General features: G+C 45.9%; 3 protein-coding genes across 3 annotated transcripts in view; 1 reads left to right on the plus strand and 2 right to left on the minus strand.

Moving 5' to 3' along the window:
• COQ10B (coenzyme Q10B) overlaps nt 1–2397 on the plus strand; it is a 25161-nt gene extending 22764 nt beyond the window's left edge. Inside the window, exon 5 of the mRNA XM_060257402.1 lies at nt 118–2397. Within this exon, the coding sequence (XP_060113385.1) occupies nt 118–285 (168 nt within the window). The 3' untranslated portion in view covers nt 286–2397. The remainder of the gene's footprint in view (nt 1–117) is intronic.
• The window catches only part of SF3B1 (splicing factor 3b subunit 1), a 165897-nt gene that overhangs the window by 92850 nt on the left and 50678 nt on the right, over nt 1–22369 (minus strand). The window lies entirely within an intron of this gene.
• Nucleotides 2248–22363, minus strand: HSPD1 (heat shock protein family D (Hsp60) member 1). The gene is made up of 12 exons (XM_060257398.1): nt 22235–22363; nt 18670–18845; nt 12512–12764; nt 11791–11873; nt 11447–11542; nt 9991–10084; nt 9086–9254; nt 8417–8516; nt 6312–6557; nt 5427–5601; nt 3715–3893; nt 2248–2854 (listed from the first exon to the last, which is right to left on the minus strand). The coding sequence occupies exons 2-12, from the start codon at nt 18841–18843 to the stop codon at nt 2711–2713; spliced, it is 1713 nt and encodes a 570-aa protein (XP_060113381.1). The 5' UTR covers nt 18844–18845; nt 22235–22363; the 3' UTR covers nt 2248–2710.

Consider the following 22369-nt stretch of genomic DNA (forward strand, 5'->3'; position numbering starts at 1 on the left):
CCTCGGGGGCCTGATTCAGCCCCGGGGCCGCATGTTTGACACCCCTGGCTTAGGTGTGTACTTAACTGTCCCGGTCGTTCTGCCAGAGAGTAACTCCCCCCCCCCTCTCCTCAACAGGTTTCCTTTGAGTTCCGCTCTCTCCTGCACTCCCAGCTGGCCACGCTGTTCTTCGACGAGGTTGTGAAGCAGATGGTGGCAGCCTTTGAGAGAAGAGCCTCCAAGTTGTACGGTCCAGAAACCAGCATCCCTCGAGAGCTGATGTTTCACGAAGTGCATCACACATAAAAGCGGGGGGGAGGGGAAAGCGTCACGTTAAATTATTTGTACATCTTGTTCATACATGAAACATTTTCATGTGTGCCTCAAATCCCATGGGGGGTTTTTGCCAATTATGTATAGTGTACTACTGTACAAAGCACGCGCGGGAAAGAGCGCGCATGTACATAATATAGACGTTTCAATCAAGTGCAATTGAAGGTGCTGAAAAGCATGACTGAAGGGGCAGCTACAAGCAACACCAAAATTGCCTTCTGCATCTTGCCAGTTTGTACAAACGGACTCAGCACTGGCAGCTCTTTCTGCCTTATATATATTTTTTGCAGTGTTTTTATTTACTATTGCAGTCGAGTTTTAAGTTATTAGCCTTTTCAAACTTATTTATTTTTACTATTTCACAAACCAAAGTTTTGCCAGCAAGCTTGTTTCTTGACTTGTACATAGGGGCAGCAAGCGCCAGCTAGTGGGCAGCTGCCCTTAAAAGGGCTGGTTTTAAAAAAAGGGCAAAAATCAAGTAATCTGCAGTCTTGCGTAGGACCTCCATGAAGGGCCGAAAGCTGGTGGAGTTCTATGCACCCCATCATGGAGTCACATTAATAAGGGAAGCTAGCTGAGATGACAGGGTTTGCTCTGAGCAAGATGACAAGTTTTTAAAAGAGTTAGTTGCAAGTTACAGGGGGGTGTTTCGGGGTGACCTTTGTAACACAGTGCCTGATTAATAACATTTATGGTACAGCCTTCTTAGAATATTTCAAGTGTTCTCAAACCTTAGAGTTTTGATTACTCCTCTCTGACCTCAGTGTATCTCACAGACCTGACAGGGCCCCTTGTCTAAGAAGTAAAGCCATCATGGAAGTGTCCGTCCTCTAGGATGGAGTCAGGCCGCGCTTTAGAAGTGGGTCTAGAGCAGTGCATGCACACAGCCTCAAAAAGGACTCCAATTGTAGTGGGTTCTGCCGAGTCACAGAAGTTCGGACTGAGCCCAGCCTTTCATTGGAGGGTACTTGGTCCCAAGGACAGAAAGAAACTTCCTTCTGTGTTTATAAATTTAGCTCAAAGCCAACTCAGCCCAGAGGGGGGTGGGGAGCGGGAGAGGAAGGGCTTCTCAAATGAAAGCTGAAATCCTGGAACCCAATGCCGCTATCGGATAGCATCCCAGCACATGGCTATTTAACTTATGCATTATTTTTGCAAGAATGCTAGCAGAGTTTTACATCACAGTAACTATGACTGCATTAGCTCAAGATGGGTAGCCATGTTAGTCTGTAAAAGAAAAGAGCAAGAATCCAGTAGCGCCTCAGTGATCAACATTTGTTGCAGGGGTTGAGCTTTCATGAGTCCCTGCTTGCTTCTTCAGGCACACTACCACTGCTGTGATAGTCTAGCAGTTAAGTGACCCCAGAGACCAACCAGCACTTCCTCCAGCAAGGTGGAAAGTCCTCATCCCCGTTCTTGGTTTTTATGCTGGGTTTTCACGAGCCCCCACTTGACCAACCAACTCTGTTCTTAAAAGGGGGGCTCAGGAGTTCTCTCCTTCCAGGCTGACAAAAAAAATTTTAATTAGTAAAGACTGTTTACAATCTTCTAATCTAAATGGTACTGGATGCAGTACAGAAATACCAGCTGAATAAGAAATCTTGCAATAAAAAGGGTAGGCTGTCTCAGAGATGAGGGGATTTAGGAACAATGGACAATTCCTGTTGGGTCAGGATACCTCAGTGGAACAACTAGTCTTCCGTGGGTGCCTACTCTGACCTAGTCAGGAAAAGGTAACTTCTCTACTTGAATAAAGTTAACAGCATACAGGATTCCATCCCAAAGGCAGCGGTTTCCTCAGTTAAGGTTAAACCTTGCTGTTCCTCAAGAGGGGGAAAAAAATGAGCATTTCATGAACTGAACTATATTACCTCTCAGCTCTCCAGTAAACAGGATTAATCCCATGCTCTGTGAATTACGCTAAATAACATTTCATATCTTTGAACGATCTTTTATTACATAAAGTTGTCACATAATTGTATATTTGTCTACTTTGTACACAGTTTTTTCAATCCCGTTCTGCACACAATGGCTTCCAGATTTCCTAGCGATAGCAAGCACTAATAAATCCTGGTTTAAACAGAACTTTTAATGCACTTCTGCTGATTTGTTGAGAGCACATCGGTACACAGATCTTGCACCCAGTACCAGGAATGTAGAAACGTCTTTTTTATTCAAAATACAAAATAAATTATCTGCTTGTGGACAATGGCCGTAAACGATTATACGTTGTGTCAACTGAAATCCAGTAACTAATGTTACAATGATTCTCTGAACACTGCCCCCTTCTGCAGTCGCTCTCCTCCGCCCTGTCCCTCACAAAGACCTGAAGTGTGAACTGTCAAGTCACAATTGTTATAGTTCATGATGCGCATCCATCTACCCCCCTCTAGGATTATTAGAACATGCCCCCTCCCATGCCTCCCCCCATGCCGCCCATGGCCGCTTCCTTCTCCTCTTTAGGGATTTCTGTTACCACGGCTTCAGCAGTAGACAGAAGGGAGGCGACGCCAGCTGCATCCATCAGGGCTGTTCTGACAACCTGTAAAAAAAGTCAAGAAGCACTCAATGCAGGGGTGTCAACCATGTGACCCGGGAGCCAAATCAGGCCCTTGAAGGATTCCTATCAGGCCCCCAAGCAACTGGCTGTCATCTGCTTCCTTCTCCCTCACTCTTGCTTCCTTCTGCATCACACTTTGCTTTGCAAGGCTTGCTCAATCACACAGGAGCTACAGAGCACAGCCTCTATTTTCTCCACTGGCTGAGGCTCCTCCCTTAGGGAGGAAGGGGGGAGGCAGAGCTTGCTTTGCTGAGCTCTCTCAATCGCACAGCAGAGCTACTGAGCCAAGTCTTTCATATTTCTATGGGCTGAGGCTCCTCCCCCTCCTGGTCCCCTTGGGAGAAAAAAGGAAAGAGCCAGAGTTTCCTTTGCTCAGTTCCCTGGATCCCATGGGAGAGATACAAAGAAAGCAGCTTTAAGACTGGGTACTAACGTTTTAAGCATGTTTTAAGTTTTTTTAATAAAAAAATCTTTGTGTGTCCTTTATAAAGTTTATCTCTCTACTACCTAATCTTAAACAGGTACATATGTGGCCCACCCTGACAAGGTCTCATTTATGTCAGCTCCCTCATAACAAATGAGTTTGACACCCTGGACTCAATGCAATAGAATTCCACGTGGGCAGCCTTGGTGGTTGGAAGCAACAGAACAAAATTTGATTCCGGTGGCACATTTAAGACCAACAAAGTTTTATTCACATGCACGCACACAAAAGCTTATACCCAGAATTAAACTTTTTTGGTCCTAAAGGTGCCACTGGACTCAAACTGCGTTCAGTGCAATAGTAATACACTAGGCTCCAGACCTGTAAGAATGAGCTGTGGAAGAACCTGAGCCATTACCTTGGTTGGGTCAATGATGCCTTTCTCCACCATATTTACAAAGTCACCCAGCATAGCATCGTAGCCGACGTCAGGGGGGCTTTGCATGATTTTCTCCACTATCAGGGACCCTTCAACGCCTGCATTCTTAGCAATAGTCATTGCTGGGATTTTTAGTGTTCTCTTGATAATGTCTATGCCTGAAAAACAAAGCAAAACACTCTTCCTTTCAGTCCACACCCAGGTAGTTTGATGTTCACCGAAACATGTACAACGGTTTAACTGGGCTTTTTTTGAAGCAGGAACTCCTTTGCATATGAGGCCACACACCCCTGGTGTGGCCAATCCTCCTGGTGCTTAAGTAGGCCCTGTAAAAAGAGCCCTGTTAGTTCCTGGAGGATTGGCTACATCAGCAGTATGTGGCCTAATATGCAAAGGAGTTGCTGTTACAAAAAAAGCCCTGCAGTTTACAAAATTAAGCCCACAATGAGAACAGAAGCAGATGCAACTGTTGAGTTTGCAACTGGATGTTTACAGCATAAACGGCAGCCATGTATCTCATTCAGATTTGGACCAGCCATGCATTTCAAGCCTTCTGCAAACAGTTTTCTCTAAGTAAAAACATTTCTTCCCATCTTCCACTGCTACTGCCGCTCGAAACACATTTGGTCTTTTTTTGTTTTCATCCTCTTCCAGGCTGGGAAGCTGGGTGGCGTCTTGGATCAGTAAACCGTCCCTTAGATTAGACAGATTCTCCTGCCTCTTGAAGAGCCCTGTACAACCACTCTCTGAGCAATGCTGGGAAGAATCAGAATTGGAAAGGGTCATCTAGTCCAACCCCCTGCACAATGCAGGAAACCTACCCCCCCCCGTGACGCTTGCTATGGGGAAGATGGCAAAAACCTCCAAGAGCTCTTGCCAAACTGCCTGGAGAAAAATTGCTGACTGACTCCAAAGTGACAATCAGCATTTCCCTGGGTATGTAAGAAAGGGCCATGAAAACTAAGCACTGATGCAGCCCTTCCTGCCCTCCTCATGATTTGCCTAAATTCACAGGATCTTCATCGCTGTCAGATGGCCATCCAGCCTCTGGTTAAAAACCTCCAAGGAAGGAGAGCCCACCACCTCCTGAGGAAGGCTATTCCACTGAGGAACTGCTCTATCAGAATCATAGAATCATAGACTTGGAAGGGACCTCCAGGGTCATCTAGTCCAATCCCCTGCACAATGCAGGAAACTCACAAACAGCTCCCCCTAAATTCACAGGATCTTCATGGCTGTCAGATGGCCATCCAGCCTCTGGTTAAAAACCTCCAAGGAAGGAGAGCCCACCACCTCCCAAGGAGGAAGCCTGTTCCACTGAGGAACCGAAGAGCCAGCCTTTTCCTGTGAGGCTAGATGCTTTCAAGAGCTCAGTGGAAGATACTGATCCTGGATAAACAGAGAAGCTCCTACAGCTGGAGAAAAGTGCTCCACAGTGCCGGGCTGCCCCCACAGTCCAGATGCATTCCAAAGACACAGCCTGCTTAATCAAATGGCTCTCGTCTGCTTTGGCATTCTCCCACCCCCCTCTCCCAACTGGAGGTGCCTTCTGCTTGTGCAGTGGAATCCCCAGATCCAAGCCACAGTACAGCAACTCTCACCTCTTGAAAAACCGAGCAAAAGACACAAAAACACCATCCCTGCACCTTCCAAAGCGTGGCTGAACTCATCTCGCAACTCAACAGACTTACCGGTCTTCTGATCATCGTTGGCCGGAGTCAAGTTGTCAAGTGCCGGGATGCAACGCAGCAACGCGCAGCCGCCCCCGAGAACGATGCCTTCTTCTACGGCCGCACGGGTGGCGTTGAGGGCATCTGTGACTCTGTCTTTCTTCTCGTTCACCTCAACATCACTTGTGCCCCCAACCTGAGGTTTTCCAAAAAAGACAGTGGTGTCAGTGTTTCAGTCTGAAAGTTTGCCTACATCTTGAATTTCTAGAGAGTTCAGAACTATTTCTTATCTCTACCCTGACTTCTAAGCATGTTGTCTTTAAGAGTTTTAGTAGCATTTGCTCCCCCACAATTTACAATTTTCAGCAACAGGCAAAATGATGCTGATTTTTCTTCTACTGACATTCCCCCTGCCCCCGTGACAAGACTGGGATCCCCACGTTAGCACCTACAAGCTGTTCCCCAAACCTCCCATGCAAACGAGGACAGCTCTGACTATAAAGCTGCCTAGAACCAGAAGATCTCTTCCCCCCTTCCCAAGTGGTGCGAGCTTTAGACCACAGTGTAAAAGGTAAAGGTAGTCCCCTGTGCAAGCACCAGTCTTTTCCAACTGAGGTGACTTTCACAGCAGACTTTTTACAGGGTGGTTTGCCATTGCCTTCCCCAGCCATCTACACTTTCCCTCCCAGCAAGCTGGGTACTCATTTGACTGACCTCGGAAGGATGGAAGGCTGAGTCAACCTTGAGCTGGCTTCCTGAACCCAGCTTCCACCAGGATCAAACTCAGGTTGTGAGCAGATAGCTTGAACTGCAGTACTGCAGCTTTACCACTCTGCGCCACGGGGCTCCTCATATCACAGCGACCTGTACATAATTAAGATCTCTCTCTCACACACACACACTTACCTTTAGCACCGCTACTCCATCAGAAAGTTTAGCCAGGCGTTCATTCAGCTTCTCCTTCTCGTATTCGCTGCTTGTAACTTCCAGCTGCTCGACTATTTCCTGAATGCGTTTTTCAATGGCACTTTTATCCCCTTTCCCTTTCAGGAGCAAGCAATCGTCTTTCGTCACAATGACTTCTCCAACTTTACCAAAGTCGTGAGGCTGAATGTCTTCTACATTTAGGCTCAAGCCTTCCTCCCCAAACACCTGGAACAGGAAATAATAAAAGCTCAAAGCCCAAACTTGTCATGTCACAGTCTGCAAAACGGCAACCCATTAGTCACTGCTGGAAGAACTGCCAATCTGTGCTTTCTTGAGGAGAGAGAGGGAGGTTACCAAGACTGTGATTCTTACACACGCTGACTCGTAGGTCAGTATGCAGAAAGCGGGACCCTACCACTATGACAAGGAAAATGCTGTAAATTCCAGAAGCCCTGTTTACACACATTGATGAATATACATCCTGCTTGTGTGTACATCTGTTTGAAAGAAAGAGCTAATGCACTTTACAAAGGAAACCAGCGGCAAGTCCCCGGATAAATGTCCAGCTGTACATGTGATGAATGCGACATGAAAATTACTCAATGCATGTATAGAAATCAAGAGTACTCTCTACATGGATTACAAGTGAATTAATCATAACTTGTTAATAGAACTCCTAGGCTGGTATGATTTGCAATTTTATATTTGCACAACAGCCCCAGGTACTTCTATTTACACTATCCTTGACCGCTATTCAATCTCTGTGTCAAACAATGGATCTGAACTGCTTTTATCTCTTTTAAAATTCCTGACTAATTGGAAAGGCTGCTCTTCATCTACAGATCAGGCCACATTAATGAATAGGAATTAGCAAGACACAGATGAGAAGCTCTACGTTACTGTTATCACAGTTCTACAACAAAGGTTATTACTCAGCACAAAATACAGGCTGACTTTGAAAAACAGGCCTCTGACTCCTACAAGCTTCCCACTTCCACATCATAAGATGAACGCTGCTGGATCAGACTGGTGAGGGTCCATCTAAGTCCAGCCTCCTGTCTCACACAGTGACCAACCAGTTCCTCTGAAGGGCCAACCACAGGGCAGAGAGGCCAAGGCCTTTCCCTGGGAAGAATATCAGAAGAGCCCTGCTGGATTGGACCAGGGAGGGTCCATCTAGTCCAGCATCCTGTCTCACATAGTGGCCAGCCAGTTCCTCTGAAGGGCCAACCACAGGGCAGAGAGGCTGATGTTGCCTCCTGGGCTCTGGGGTCCAGAGGATTAGTGCCTCTGAATTGTGGCGGTTCCCTTCAGTCACCATGGCTAAGAGCCACCAACAGACTTATCCTCCGTGACTCTACTGAATACCCTTTGAAAGTTGCTTATTCTTGTGGCCATCACTACATCCTCTGGCAGCAGTTTCTACATTTCAATCACTCTCTCTGCATGAAGTAGTATTTCCTTTGGTTTGCCCTGCACCTACCGCTCATCAGCTTCACTGGATGCTCTCAAGTTCTAGTATTTTGAGAAAGGAAAAAAATTCTTTTGGCCACTCTCCACCCTATGCATAATTTCTCTCTCACGTCCCCTCTTAGTTGTCTCTTTTCTAAACAAAAAAGTCCCAAACTCTTCAGCTTTTCCTCCTAGGGAACAAGCTCCATCCACCATCACCTTGGTCGCCCCCCACTCCATACTTCTCCCAACTCTGCAATGTCCTTTTGGAGATCCAGCAACCAGAACTGCACACAGCACTCCAAATGAGGCTGAACCATACATCTATACAAGGGCATTACAATACTGGACATTTTATTCTCAATCCCTTTCCTCCTAACCCCCAACACTATAACCCCAAGGTATTTTCCCTCCCAGTCTCAGCAAGTTCAGACCCCATTCGCCTAGACTTAAAAGTCAGGATTTTTTTTTTTGTCCTGATCACCTTACACCCCCACCCCAGTTCTGTATAAAACCAGTTTTCCAGTCCAGAGAGTATAAAAAGGGAGTGGCTTGCTCACGGCAGTGCCAAATTGCGTGCCAGAGCCATCCCTTGGTTCCCCAGGACTGGAGATTCTTTAATGTTTACTTACTGCACCGCCAGTTGCAATCGCCATATCTTTCAGCTGGTTTTTTCTGTTGTCACCAAAACCTGGTGCTTTCACAGCAACAACTTGCAGACCAACCTTCAGTCTGAGGGAGGAGAAAGGAAGCGTATTGCCAATCAGAATACCCAGCTGTGGATACTTCTGGCCTGACATACTGCAACCATTTGTGTTAAAACAAGAACTTCACCAGGATGGCCTACGTAGTAGAAATAGCCCAGAACTGAAACTGATTTAAAGTTGACAGTGCTAGTTCTGTTCCAACTTGCAAATCCCACAATTATTTACACTGAACTAAACTCACTGGCAAGTATATTTAGGATTGCAACATTCACTCCCACCTTCGCTGGCCATTAAATGACAACTTATGCCACCCCAAAATCTTATCCATCAATTGTAGTGTCATAACCAGCGCTGAAGTACTGCTGGATTCTGTCCCCCCCTCCCCGCTTGCCCTGCTCTTCCAAATCTGCACACAGCAAATTTAAAAGTTCAACGCTCCAAAGGCCAGGGCTGCTCTCCAAAGCACATCTGCTTGGAAGCAAGCCCCACCGAATTCAGTGAGGATACCTGGTGAGGGTCAATATCGAGAGAATGCCTAGCTTCTGGCAGAGTGGGGAAGGACTAGGGGTAGCAACGAACTGGTTTCAAGCCTACCTGTTTAACACGAGGGTACTGAGGGCCTCCCCATCAACATCTTCAGCAATAATAACTAAAGGCTTACGGTGATTATTGGCAATCTCAAGAGCTGGGACTATGGACTGAACACTGGAAATCTTCTTTTCACTGAGTAAAATGTAAGCGTCTTGGAATTCACACTTCTGTCCTGTAAAGGGAAGCAATGCTGTTGAACTGTGCTCCCAAATCATCCTTCCCAAACAAAGCTGAGATTCTAATAAAATCAGCAGGACACTCCTCTGCTCCAAAATACAGCCGTATTTTTCTACCTCGCATTTTAAAGAGTATCACTTATGCTAATTATAGAAGATTTTGAAAGGTTTTGGAAATACCTCTCTGAAGTGGAGTCTTTTGAGATTCACACTCTGCTCATAAGCTAACTTAAGAACTACCAACTTAGAAGATGATGATGATATTGGATTTACAGTATTTTTTGCACCATAAGACTCACTTCCCCCCCAAAAAAAAGTGGAGGGAAAAGTGTGTGCGTCTTAAGGAGCGAATACTGCAAAAAATTCACACAAATGCCTCTAAATTCACACAAACGGCTCTAAAAACTAGGTGCGTCTTATGGAGCGAAAAATATGGTATATCCCGCCCTCCACTCCGAAGAGTCTCAGAGCGGCTCACAATTTCCTTTACCTTCCTCCCCCACAACAGACACCCTGTGAGGTGTGTGGGGCTGAGAGGGCTCTCACAGCAGCTGCCCTTTCAAGGACAACCTCTGCCAGAGCTCTGGCTGACCCAAGGCCATTCCAGCAGGTGCAAGTGGAGGAGCGGGGAATCAAACCCGGTTCTCCCAGATAAGAGTCCGCACACTTAACCACTACACCAAACTGTGAGTGCAATGTAGTTGCCCTAAATGAGACGCTTGTTCAACTTACCTTTGGCTGTATTAATGAAGTAGGGAGAGATGTATCCTCGGTCAAACTTCATACCTTCAATAATTTCCAGCTCATCGTTCAGTGTTTTCCCATCCTGTTTTGGGGGCGGGGGAGAGAAATCAATAAAACCTGTTGAAAGGACGCTACCTGTCAATTGCTTCTTGATGTCTGAACTAAAGTCTCTCTTCCCACTCCACATATTCCATCCCCATTATTAGCTCAGGTATCTTCCCTGTCATAAGTAACCTGGTCGCCCATAGAATCATAAGAGTTGGAAGGGACCTCCAGGGCCATCTAGTCCAACCCCCTGCACAATGCAGGAAACTCACAAACACTTCCCCCAAAATTCACAGGATCTTCATTGCTGTCAGATGGCCATCTAGCCTCTTTTTAAAAACCTCCAAGGAAGTAGAGCCCACCACCTCCTGAGGAAGCCTGTTCCACTGAGGAATCGCTCTTAACAGTCAGGAAGTTCTTCCTAATGTTGAGCCAGAAACTCTTTTGATTTAATTTCAACCCACTGGTTCTGGTCCTACCTTCCACGGCCACAGAAAACAATTCCACACCGTCCTCTACATGACAGCCCTTCAAAGACTTGAAGATGGTGATCCTATCACCTCTCAGCCGTCTCCTCTCCAGGCCAAACATGCCCAGCTCCTTCAACCTTTCCTCATAGGACTTGGTCTCCAGACCCCTCACCATCTTCGTCGCCCTCCTCTGGATCTGTTCCAGCTTGTCTAAATCCTTCTTCAAATGTGGTGCCCAAAACTGAACACAATACTCCAGGTGAGGTCTTACCAGAGCAGAGTAAAGTGATACCATCACATCACGTGATCCGGACACTATACTTCTGTTGATACAGCCCAAAATTGCATTTGCCTTTTTAGCCACTGCATCACACTGTTGACTCATGTTCAGCGTATGGTACACGAAGACCCCTAGATTATTTTTGCACAGACTACTGCTAAAACAAGTCTCCCCCATCCTATAACCACGCATTGGATTTTTCCTACCTAAAGGCAGAACTTTACATTTATCCCAGTTAAAATTCATTTTATTGGTTTTAGCCCAGTTTTCCAGCCTGCCCAATATATGCGTATGATGAGCCCACAGCATCCAATCCATATTTCAGAAAGATAATTCAGGACTACTGAGAACTCTAAATCCTGACCTGAATAGCTCAACCCAGCTAAGGAGGGCCAGCCCCGGAAAGCATTTGCATGGAAGACCACCAAGGAATACAAGGATTACAATGCAGAGGCAAGCAATGGCCAACCACCTCTGAAATATCTCTTGCCTTGAAAACCCTACAGGGTCACCATAAATCAACCGTGACTTGACACTTTCCATGCATGAAAAATACATTAGTCTACACTGCATGGTAATTTTTTAAAATGCCTGAATAATTAGCAGCTAGAAATTGTTAATCCATGAATTTGGAAAGAGATCCGCGCACCTTCACTGTGATAACACCCTTTCGTCCAACTTTTTTCATAGCATCAGAAATTATGTTGCCGATTTCCTTGTCTCCATTTGCAGATATTGTGGCGACCTGCAAAAACAAACAAGCCAATCAGTTTCCCCAGGGAGCAAAAAAACCACTCTTAAAAGGGTAGAAATGCTTAACAAAGCCACAGGTATGATGGCACTAACAACAACACGTTAAGTGCAAGTACTAATGTTTTAAAAAGAAATAAAATATAGCAAAAATAAAATGGTACATTCTGAGCCATCTGTCTACAACATGGCACAAGCAAAGATGGAGAAAGTGACTGTTTGCTTGAAAGGAGCTGGCCTTACCTGAGCAATTTCTTCTGGCGTTGTGACCGGTTTGGACAGTTGTTTCAGTTCAGCGATGACAGCATCTACGGCCAGCATCACCCCTGAGGAAACACACAGAATGCCCAGAGTCATTAGTTTTCTATGCAAGTAACAGCAAATCAACCCTGAATTGGCTTAAGCTACTCTGAAAGACACAATGCCTGTTTAACTGTATCTACTTTAGTGGGGCCCTCAAAGTGGAACACAACTAAAAGAAAGAAAACCCAATGTTTAAAAACACCATATAGAAATACAAACCACAACTAAAAACAGACAAGAAGAGCCAGTAAGGGTCTGCCAGCAAAAACACAAAAGTCTTCTTTTGGTGGAAAACAATAACAGAGCCAACAAGTGAATCTCTCTGGGGAGGGAACTGCGTGATTCTGGTGCCATAACCAAGGCTGCTTTCTTGGGTTGCCACCCATTGAGACTCAAAAGCTTCCACTATAGCACAGCTGCTTTTTACCATCACTGAAAAAACTTGTACAGTGTTGTAACAGCTGTGCTTTACAGCTCTCGTCCTCTGCCCTAAAGTGTAGCGGGCAGGAATAAGGGCCACAAAATACAGAAGCTACAGAGAAAGCAGAACACCCTGACTAGTGCAAAGATGTTTGCCAAACTAAACTGTTCTAAATGCTAGCAAGAACTGTAATTCTGTACATGGAGTTCTGACACAAGCCAGCATCATTCATCGCCTTACCTCTCCTGATTTCTACGGGATTTGCTCCTTTGCTGATCTTTTCAAACCCCTCCTTGGCTATTGAACGTGCCAGCACTGTTGCAGTTGTGGTGCCATCGCCTGCCTCTTCGTTGGTATTGTTTGCGACATCCTGAACCAGCTTGGCTCCAATGTTTTTGTATTTGTCCTTCAAGTCGATCGCCTTGGCTACTGTCACACCGTCCTTTGTCACCTTGGGACTTCCCCAACTCTGCTCAATAATTACTGTTCTCCCCTGCAAAGTAACGCCAAAAGGCGCAATAACGATGAATCACATACCTTTTGCAACATTTTTAATTTATATGCTTTGGCCTTTCACATTAAATTTCACTGATTTATGAATCTGGAAGGAAAAGGTAGGCAGAATTATTACATTGATGTCTATTATGTGGATAACAAGGAACCATTTCCTAGAACTTCTGAAACAGACAATACATAAGAGATGGCAGCACCTTGAAATACTAAAGAGGAACAAATTTGGGTTTCCTCTTGGAAGCCGGCCAAAATTTGGGGTCCTGTAGTGAAACGCCTTGATGTTAAAAGAAACTGAGGCTAGGGGGTGAAAAGGTGAAGGACCTGGGAGCAGAGGCTATAAATTTCTTAATTCTTCCTGTCGAAGGCCAGGGCTTAAGAACAAAAAGAACACTGGAAACAAACAACTGGCTACACAGACGGTGTTGTCAGGAAAGGCTGGGTTTTGTTGACCATATCTTACACTTTTGAGATGAAGGTCTTCTGTCAGAGACAGCTTGTGCCTTGTGAGGGCAAGGAAAAATATTTGGCAACAGCCTTGCAAACCTGATGAGGGCTTTAAACTAAATCCCGAGGGGGAGGAAAACAAAAGTCAAGTACGATGCCAATAACTGAAAATAAGAACACTTTAAGATGCGCATGAAGGGGCACATACACAGGGACCCATGAATTTGCATGCAAGAACAGAAATGAAACCCTTAGGGTACGTTGTCCATGGATTTCAACGCCTCCACACTCACTCACACACAGAGTATGGGAAACAAGTAGGAGAAATGTGAGGACCCAATACAGGAAGGGGACTGTGACCTGATAGGCATTATTTGAAACTTGGTAAAATGACAGTCACAATTGGCATATTAGGCTGGAGGGAGTACAATTTGTTTAAAAGAAACAGGCAAATAAGGAAGGAGGGAAGAGCAGCACTGTGTCAAGGATGCATATATTTCTGGTGAGGAAAAACATGAATCTGAGCATGGAAAGTCAGTTGACAGTCTCTGGGTAAAAATATAAGGCATAAGAAATAATAGTGATATTTTGGTGGGGGTCTGCTATAGACCACCAAAATAGGCAGAAGACTTAGATAGGAAAAAAACGTTTTTGGCAACAGCCTTGCAAATCTAATGAGAACTTGTAGGGAAGGCGGGATAAAAATCCAGAATAATAAACTAAACACCAGATTACAGTTTTTCAAAGAGGTGGGGCATAGTGGTCATGGGAAGGTTGAATTACCCTGATATCTGTTGGAAATCAAACTCTAATAAGGTTCCACATTATATTCGTGTTGCCAAGTTGACCAAAATGTGGTTTGGATCCTATTACAGTTAGGTGGATTTGTAACTGATTGACAGATCATACCCAAAGAGCACTTGTTAATTGTTTCCTCATCCTTTTGGGGAGGATTGACAAGTGGAATGCCTCAGGAATCTGTCCGGGGCCTTGAGTTGTTCAACATTTTTATACATGACTTGGATAAATAAAGGGGATGCTCATTAAATCTGCAGATGATACTACATTGGGAAGAGCAGCAAATACAGTAGAATACAGAATGAAGATAAAGGATGATTTTGAAAGGATGGAAAACTAAGCTAAACCAAGCAAAATGAATTTCAAAAGCAATAAATATGAAGTTCTGCATTTAGGTAGGAAAATATAAGATGCCCCTAATTATAGGGTGGAAGAGACCTACACTGGCATACAAAAAGGATCTAGGCATCTTAGTATGCCGTACACTGAACATGAGTCAGCAATATAACTGTGGTACCCAAGAAAGCAAGAGTGATTTTGGGCTGCATCAACAAATGCATAATGATGGCATTGGTTTACTCTGTTCTGGTTAGACCTCACTTGGAGCACTGTGTTCAATTTTGGGCACAAGTTAAGAGGGATGTTGACAAGCTAGAAAGTGTTCAGAAGAGGGTAACAAGGATGGTGAGAGGTCTGGAGACCTAGGCCTATGAGGAAAGGTCAAAGGAGCTGGAGAGGACACAACTGAAAGATAATATGAATGAGAACCATTTTAGTATTTGTAGAGCTATCCTCTCCATTGTCATATAGAAGATGCAGCGGAGTTGTTTGTTGTCCAGGTCGGATCAGAACCAATGGGTTGAAATTAAACCAAAAGAGGTCAGCTAAACATCACGAACTTCCTGGCAGAGCAGTTCCTCAGTGGAGCAGGCTTCCTCCTCGGGAGGTGGTGGGCTCCCCTCTGGAGGTTTTTAAGCAGAGGCTGTGGCCATCTGGCAGCAGTGCTGATTTTGTGCACCTAGGCACTGTTGAGAGGGAGAGCAGCAAGGGATGACTCAGTGCTCAGCTCTGATGGCCATTTCTTACACAATCACTTTGGGGTCAGGAAGGAATTTCCCTCTAGGCCAAATGGACCAGTTGATCCTGGAGGGTTCCCCCCCTTCCTAAGGTCATAGAGCAGGAGTCACTGGGGGAATGAAGGAGAGGTAGTTGTGAATTTCCTGCATTGTGCAAGGGGTTCGGCAAAATGACCTTCTGGCTCCATGTTTCTACGTCATTCTTAGCTGCAACCCAACACAGCTGCAGGAGTTTCCTGAGCAAGTCAATGTCTTCTTGGTTTTTCCTTTTTAGAAAGTTTCTTAGCTCAACACGAGGTCAGGAAGAAATCCTGCCCTCCTCCAGACTCCTTAAAAATGCAGGGGCTCTTGTCAAGTTAAAGACCAGCTGTGAGCTTATGTAAGCAAACACAAAAGGAAATGGGAGCTAAAGGGATGAGATAAGAGTGGAAGGAGGGGAGACATGAGAGGGTCTTGAAAACCATTAGTAAGAATGTGCTTTGGCACTGCAGTAGTGCAGTAAGAAGCAGGAGCAAACTAGGAATAACAGGATGTGAAGCTATCCCCAAATGGTGGATACAGTTCATCAGATTGCAAAAACTGCTAGCATTTTTCTACAAGCAACCTCTTCAAAAGGCAGAAGTTTCCAGTACCTTCCAAGCAAAACCAAGGCTGTAGTAAAAAGTATTACAAAGAAGACCGAAGATTTATATTCCACCCTTCTCTCTGAATCAGAGTCTCATAGCAGCTCACAATCTCCTTTATCTCCCCCCCCCCCCAAAAACAGACACCATGTGAGGTAGCTGGGGCTGAGAGAGCTCTCCCAGAAGCTGCCTTTTCAAGGACAACTCCTACGAGAGCTTTGGCTGACCCAAGGCCATTCCAGCAGCTGCAAGTGGAGGAGTGGGGAATCAAACCCGGTTCTCCCGGATAAGAGTCTGCGCACTTGACTACTACACCAAACTGGCTCTCCGGGGAAGTTAGAGCATAAATCCTGATCTGAATTGGAACCCTAAATGCTAAGGGGAAAGCACAAACTGGCCATTGGGCTTGTCCTTTGGCCTCAGCACAACAGGAGGCTAAATATAGGGAGAGAATCCTTGTGGTCTCCTTCCTTGGAATGACAGACCCTGCTAGAGTTCTGGGGAAGGCCACCAAAGAATGCTCTAGGCAAGCTGAGCACAAGTCCTTCTTAAGCTTGGTTGCCTATTAGACAGAAGGGAAACAGAGAGCCCCACACATTGTTTCATGGTGGCAGTGACACTCCTGGTCCAGACCCCTGAATCTACGCGCAGCTTGGTTTCTCCTCCTCTCTGAGGCCTTAAAACATCTTTCACAGGGCAATTCCAAACAATGCTACACCTTTCCCAAGCCATGGAAGTGCTAAAATGGCCTTAGAAAGGTGTACCAGTGCTTAAGATTGTATTAAAAAACAGAGGGAAGGATGAAAGAAAGCAGCAAGACAAAAAGTACATATTTGCTTTACATGCTCTCCTGGCTCCAAAGTCTAATCCATCTCAGTGACCATGCATGTTTCAAATTACACAGCTGGCACAGCAAGCTATTTTAACCATCTAGATTCAAATCCAGCTGTACTACAGAAGCCAAGTAGATTTTTGGTGTCAAGCTTTCAAGAGCCAAAGCTCCCTCTGTCAGATACAATGGAGATCCCAGAGACCTTATATCCCAGTCAGAAGGTGAGGGAGGGGGCGGGGAAAAGAAGAAATGCTTACAGGCAGAAATTAAGCATCTGTAGTGAGATAAGAATCCAATCTCCCTATTCAGTCCCGGGGGAGGGGAGCTGGAGATATGACTCAGGATGCCTGGATCACTGAGGAGCACTACACCATTCTCTAAGCGTGTTCAGGTGTTGAATAGGAAGCCTCTTTTGTCTTAACGTGGGAGCCACCCTCTGATCCCTCCCTCTCTCCTCATGGCCTTCCATTGAGACACAGGTCTCTGTAGGCTTCTCCTGTAGATCCAATGCTCTCATCCTCCCACACACAGGATGCCTGACAAGCTGGCCATTTGTGCTAGGGAAACTACTCTTTAGATTGGGCTTCTTTTTCTCCTTTGATTGCAACCTGAATGTGAACTGGATTTACTTGAATAAATAGTTCAGCAATATCACATTACATTCTCCCCTTGAAGAATCTGTTTGAGGACTGCCACTCTCAGACGAAGAAGACATTGAATTTATATTCCGCCCTCCACTCAAGAGTCTCAAAGCAGCTCACAATCTCCTTTATCTCCCTCCCCCACAAAAGACACCCTGTGAGGTGGGTGGGGCTGAGAGAGCACTGCCCTTTCAAGGACAACCTCTGCAAGAGCTATGGCTGACCCAAGGCCATGCCAGCAGGTGCAAGTGGAGGAGTGGGGAATCAAACCTGGTTCTCCCAGATAAGAGCCCACACACTTAACCACTATACCAAACTGGCTCTCTACCAAACAGACTAGCAATGGAATAACCTGGAAGATTAACATATTCTCCCATTGGTTTTTGAATGTCGTGACTTGTAATGACAGATTTATGCCTATTGATTTTGTTTTAGAACGGACTGATTTCTGTGTCCCATGTATAAGGTTGAATGGCTTTGCTGACATTTGATACCATATAAAACTTCTACGATTCTATAATTTAGGGGAAGGTATTTGTGAATTTCCTGCATTGTGCAGGACTAGATGACCCCGGAGATCCCTTCCAGCTCTATGATTCTAAAACACTAGAAGATGAACAAGTGAATGAACCTGACATGCTCCAGTCATTATGCTGTCAAAATGAACATGGGGACAGAGTTGGCAACTAGTTTTGTTTCTGGCCCTTGTTCCAGAGTCTGTGTCCATGTTAGGAAGGATGCTGTTGTGAGTGAGAAGTTAAGGTACAAAGTGAAACCTATAATACAGGTAATTTACAAGAATTTGAGGTAATATGGCTTCCAATATTAGAATTTATCTTCCGAGATTCCAGATACAATAATTACATTTATAGTAACAGTTTAATATAACATTTGTAAAAAATAGAAGATGATATTGGATTTATATCCCACCCTCCACTCCGAAGAGTCTCAGAGCGGCTCACAATCTCCTTTAACTTCCTCCCCCACAACAGACACCCTGTGAGGTGGGTGGGGCTGGAGAGGGCTCTCACAGCAGCTGCCCTTTCAAGGACAACCTCTGCGAGAGCGATGGCTGACCCAAGGCCATGCTAGCAGCTGCAAGTGGAGGAGTGGGGAATCAAACATGGTTCTCCCAGATAAGAATCTGCACACTTAACCACTACACCAAACTGGCTCTCCCAGTTTATATCAAATATCTGTTTAGCTTATACTCAAACACTTTATGTTATCTTTTAAAATATTGTATTGTCTGGATACCCCCTGTATCTATATTAATCATGACACCCATGGCATAATCCAGTCAAAGTTAAGAGCATTTTATGCCCATTATCTCACTGGACTTAAAAGGGCTTTGTTTCAGATTACCTATACCGCAAGCGTCTACAAGATCCCTGAACCTTGGTATAATTCCTTCAACTATCAGCTGTTTCACACAAGGTTTAGCATAATACAAGCAACACAATTTTTATACCTTTGGTCCCATGGTGACAGCTACAGCATCAGCTAGGAGGTCCACTCCCTGTAGCATAAGAGCTCTAGCATCTGCCCCAAATTTAACATCTTTTGCATAGGCTCTTGTAAGGTGTGGGGCCAGTACTCTTGATACTGGCCTAATTTGACGAAGCACTGTTGGTAAACGCAGCATCTCTATAAAAACAAAATAGGAAAAAAGATAAGTAAACTTCACAGAACTGTATCGCAAAACAGAAAAATCTATGTAACGCACTTCATATTTGCAGCTGCACAACCTTGACTTGCAAAAAGCAACAACTCATCCAAGGACAATTTTGTTTAAAATAACAAGGAAATTAAAAGATCACGGATAGTGCAAATGACAATGCTGGAGGAAAAATAGGCAATTGGAAGCCTCTGAGGCAAATCTAATGTGCTTAAGTATGTTCTCCCCAGCATTCAACACAGACAGGCAGTTAAATGAATTAACAGAACTTACTACAGAATAGCATTCGTGTCCAGCGGCAGTTTAGAGATTAATAGAGTCTGAACACACATGAAGCTACTTTGTACTGAATCAGACCACTGGACCATCAAAACCGGTACTGTCTACTCAAGACTGGCAGCAGCTCTCCAGGGTCTCAGGCACAAGAGGGTCTTTCACATCATCTCCTACCTGGTACTTTTAACTAGAGGGATTGAACCTGGGACTTCTACACAAATCAGAGGTTTTTCCACTGAGCCACACAGCCCCATTTACTCCAGTATAATCTTTCAGAAGTCCAAATTCCCTTCAGATACGTAAGTGTGTACCTATTAGTCCAATTCATGCATGCACATGAATGTTTATATCCGGAATTAAACTTTTACTGGTCTGAAAAGTGCCACTGGACTCAAACTTTGACACAGTAACCCCATCTGAATCTACTTTTAAGGAAAGTGAAATATCAATACCTCAGAAAGTAAACCATACTCAAATAGTCAGGAGCACATGCAGAATTTCCTAGCCTTGCTTAAGGAAGAAGAAAAGTAGCAGCAGCTACAAATTCCAGGCCAAGGAAAGCAAAGGCAGCTAATGAATCAGCCATTGCATACTCTTGGGCTCTGGACCCAACACGTGCTCCCTGCGCTAGCAGGTCGGAAGGCAAGGTCAAGAAGAGCAGCATCGCCCCCTGCAGCCCCACTGGCAGCATTGCCACAAGGAAGCACTTAAAGGCACCAATCCGGGGGTCACAACTCTTCCCAGCCTCCACAAAGAAAAAGGCGGGATATGAGTTAAGACACAAAAGAAGCTCATCCAAACCAGCAACTTAAGCAGTAGGGAAAAAGTCAAAGTCCAGTAGCACCTGAAAGACTAACAATATTTGTGGCAGGAGGTGAGCTTTTGTGAATCACCACTAACGCCTGCAGACAGAACTAGAATGTGATTCCTTCTGTCCTTATAATGGGAAAGTGAAGTGATTAGATGCCGAACGACAATAGCAAGTGAGCGACCATCTTAAGAAAGCAGACCTTCAACGGAGAAAAAGGGTCACAGCTTGTGCAAGTCTCCTTATGGCAAAATGGGGACACCGAATCCTAGTTCTACTTTGTGAGCTACTGGCATTAAAGTTGTGAGCCACTGCATAAATTAGTGTGCCGTGGGGTCATCCTTCCTGAGCTAAGACAAAACTGTGTGAGCTGGAAGCTAAAAAACTGTGAGCTAGCTCACGCCAACTCAGCTTAGAGGGAACGCTGGTCACAAATCTTATATACTCTTGATGACACAATGGCACATGTTAGCATAGGTCCATACTAATGGGCTTCATGTACAGAAAACTTTAGCTAGGAAGCTGCCTTAACACTGAATCAGACCCTTGGCCCATTAGGGTCAGTATTGCCCACTCAGGCTGGCAGCTGCTCTCTCAGGCAGAGAAAGATCCCACATCACCTACAGGGTTTCCTCTAAGCTGTGTTAGGGTGATCCAGCTAGCTCACCGTTTTTTAAGCCTGCACCTCACATCTTTTTGTCTTAGTTCAGGAAAAGTGGCCCCAAGGCACACTTGTTTAGGCATCCACTCACCACTTTAATGCCAGCAGCTCATGAAGTAGATTTTTTGCTCTCAAGACTCCACAGCTTAGGACCAATGTTCCCTCTAAACTGCAGAGTCTTGTGAGCAAAAATTCTACTTTGTGAGCTACTGATATTAAAGTTGGGAGCTACTGCATAAATTAGTGTGCTCTGGGGTCATTTTTTTCCTGAGTGAAGACAAAAATCTGTGAGCTGGCTCACATCAACTCACCTTGGAGGCAACATAGCTTAGGACTACTGCGATCTGGTCCTTTCAATGAAATCGCTGAGCAGTCGGGTTAGAATGGATAAAAGGAAGTCCTTCTTCACCCAAAGGGTGATTAACATGTGGAATTCACTGCTGCAGGAGGTGCCGGCGGCTATAAGCATAGCCACCTTCTAGAGGGGTTTGGATAAATATGGAGCAGAGGTCCATCAGTGGCTATTAGCCACAGTGTGTGTGTGTGTGTGTGTGTGTGTGTGTGTGTGTGTGTATATATATATATATATATATATATTGGCCACTGTGTGACACAGAGTGTTGGACTGGACGGGCCACTGCTCCAATCCAACATGTCTGGAGCTGTGATGCTCTGTATTCTTGGTGCTTGGGTGGGTGGAACAACAGTGGGGAGGGTTTCTGGAGTTCTGGCCCCACTGCTGGACCTCCTGATGGCCCCTGGGTTTTGGCCGCTGTGTGACACAGAGTGCTGAACTGCAGGGGCCAATGGCCTGATCCAACATGGCTTCTCTTATGGCCTCCTGATGGCACTTAAGAACATAAGAGAAGCCCTGTTGGATCAGGCCAGTGGCCCCTGCAGTCCAACACTGTGTGTCACATAAGAACATAAGAGAAGCCATGTTAGATCAAGCCAATGGCCCCTGCAGTCCCACACTGTGTGTCACATAAGAACATAAGAGAAGCCATGTTAGATCAGGCCAGTGGCCCCTGCAGTCCCACACTGTGTGTCACACAGGGGCCAAATACACACCCACACTGTGGCTAATCGCCACTGATGGACCCCTGCTCCATATTTTTGTCTAACCCCCTTGGGGGTTTTCTGCGACACAGAGCGCTGGAGTGCAGGGGCCACTGGCCCGAGGTCCTTCTGCAGCTGGCGACTGAGCAGGCTCTCCTCTCCCCGCACGTGGCCTGCAGCAGCCCCGCGATGCACAGAGGTGCCCCCTCGCCCTCTCTGCCCTCCCCGCCCGAGCGGATCCCGCGCCCCCCTGCAAACACGTGCGCGGAGCCCGCCTTCACACGCGCAGGACACGTGGAGCCCGAGGCACGGGGGGGGCGGGCGTGTGTGCAAAACCAGCCCAGACACGCGTCTGCGCAAGCGCGCGTCACGATACACGCGTCCCCCCGCGCGCCTCTCCCGAGGCTCCCCTCACACACCTTCGGGGGGACAGAGAGATTTTGGCGCCTCCTGAGGTAAACTCCTCCCCCCGCCGGGGCCCTTTCCCGCCTTCGGGCCAGACCATCCCGCGTCCTCCCGGGGGGGCCGGGAGATTCCCCTCAGCGGCTTCTTACCTCAGCCGGAGCGGGACGAGCGAGGCGGCTCTCGAACACACACTCTCTCTCTCTCGCGCACGCGCAGACTGGAGGAGGAGGAGGGCGGTCCTCCCTCTCGCGCTCTCCCGCTCGCCGCCTCAGCGCCCCGCCCGG

The sequence above is a fragment of the Heteronotia binoei genome, chromosome 16 (genome assembly GCF_032191835.1).
Source record: "Heteronotia binoei isolate CCM8104 ecotype False Entrance Well chromosome 16, APGP_CSIRO_Hbin_v1, whole genome shotgun sequence".
NCBI classification, from domain to species: Eukaryota; Metazoa; Chordata; class Lepidosauria; order Squamata; family Gekkonidae; genus Heteronotia; species Heteronotia binoei.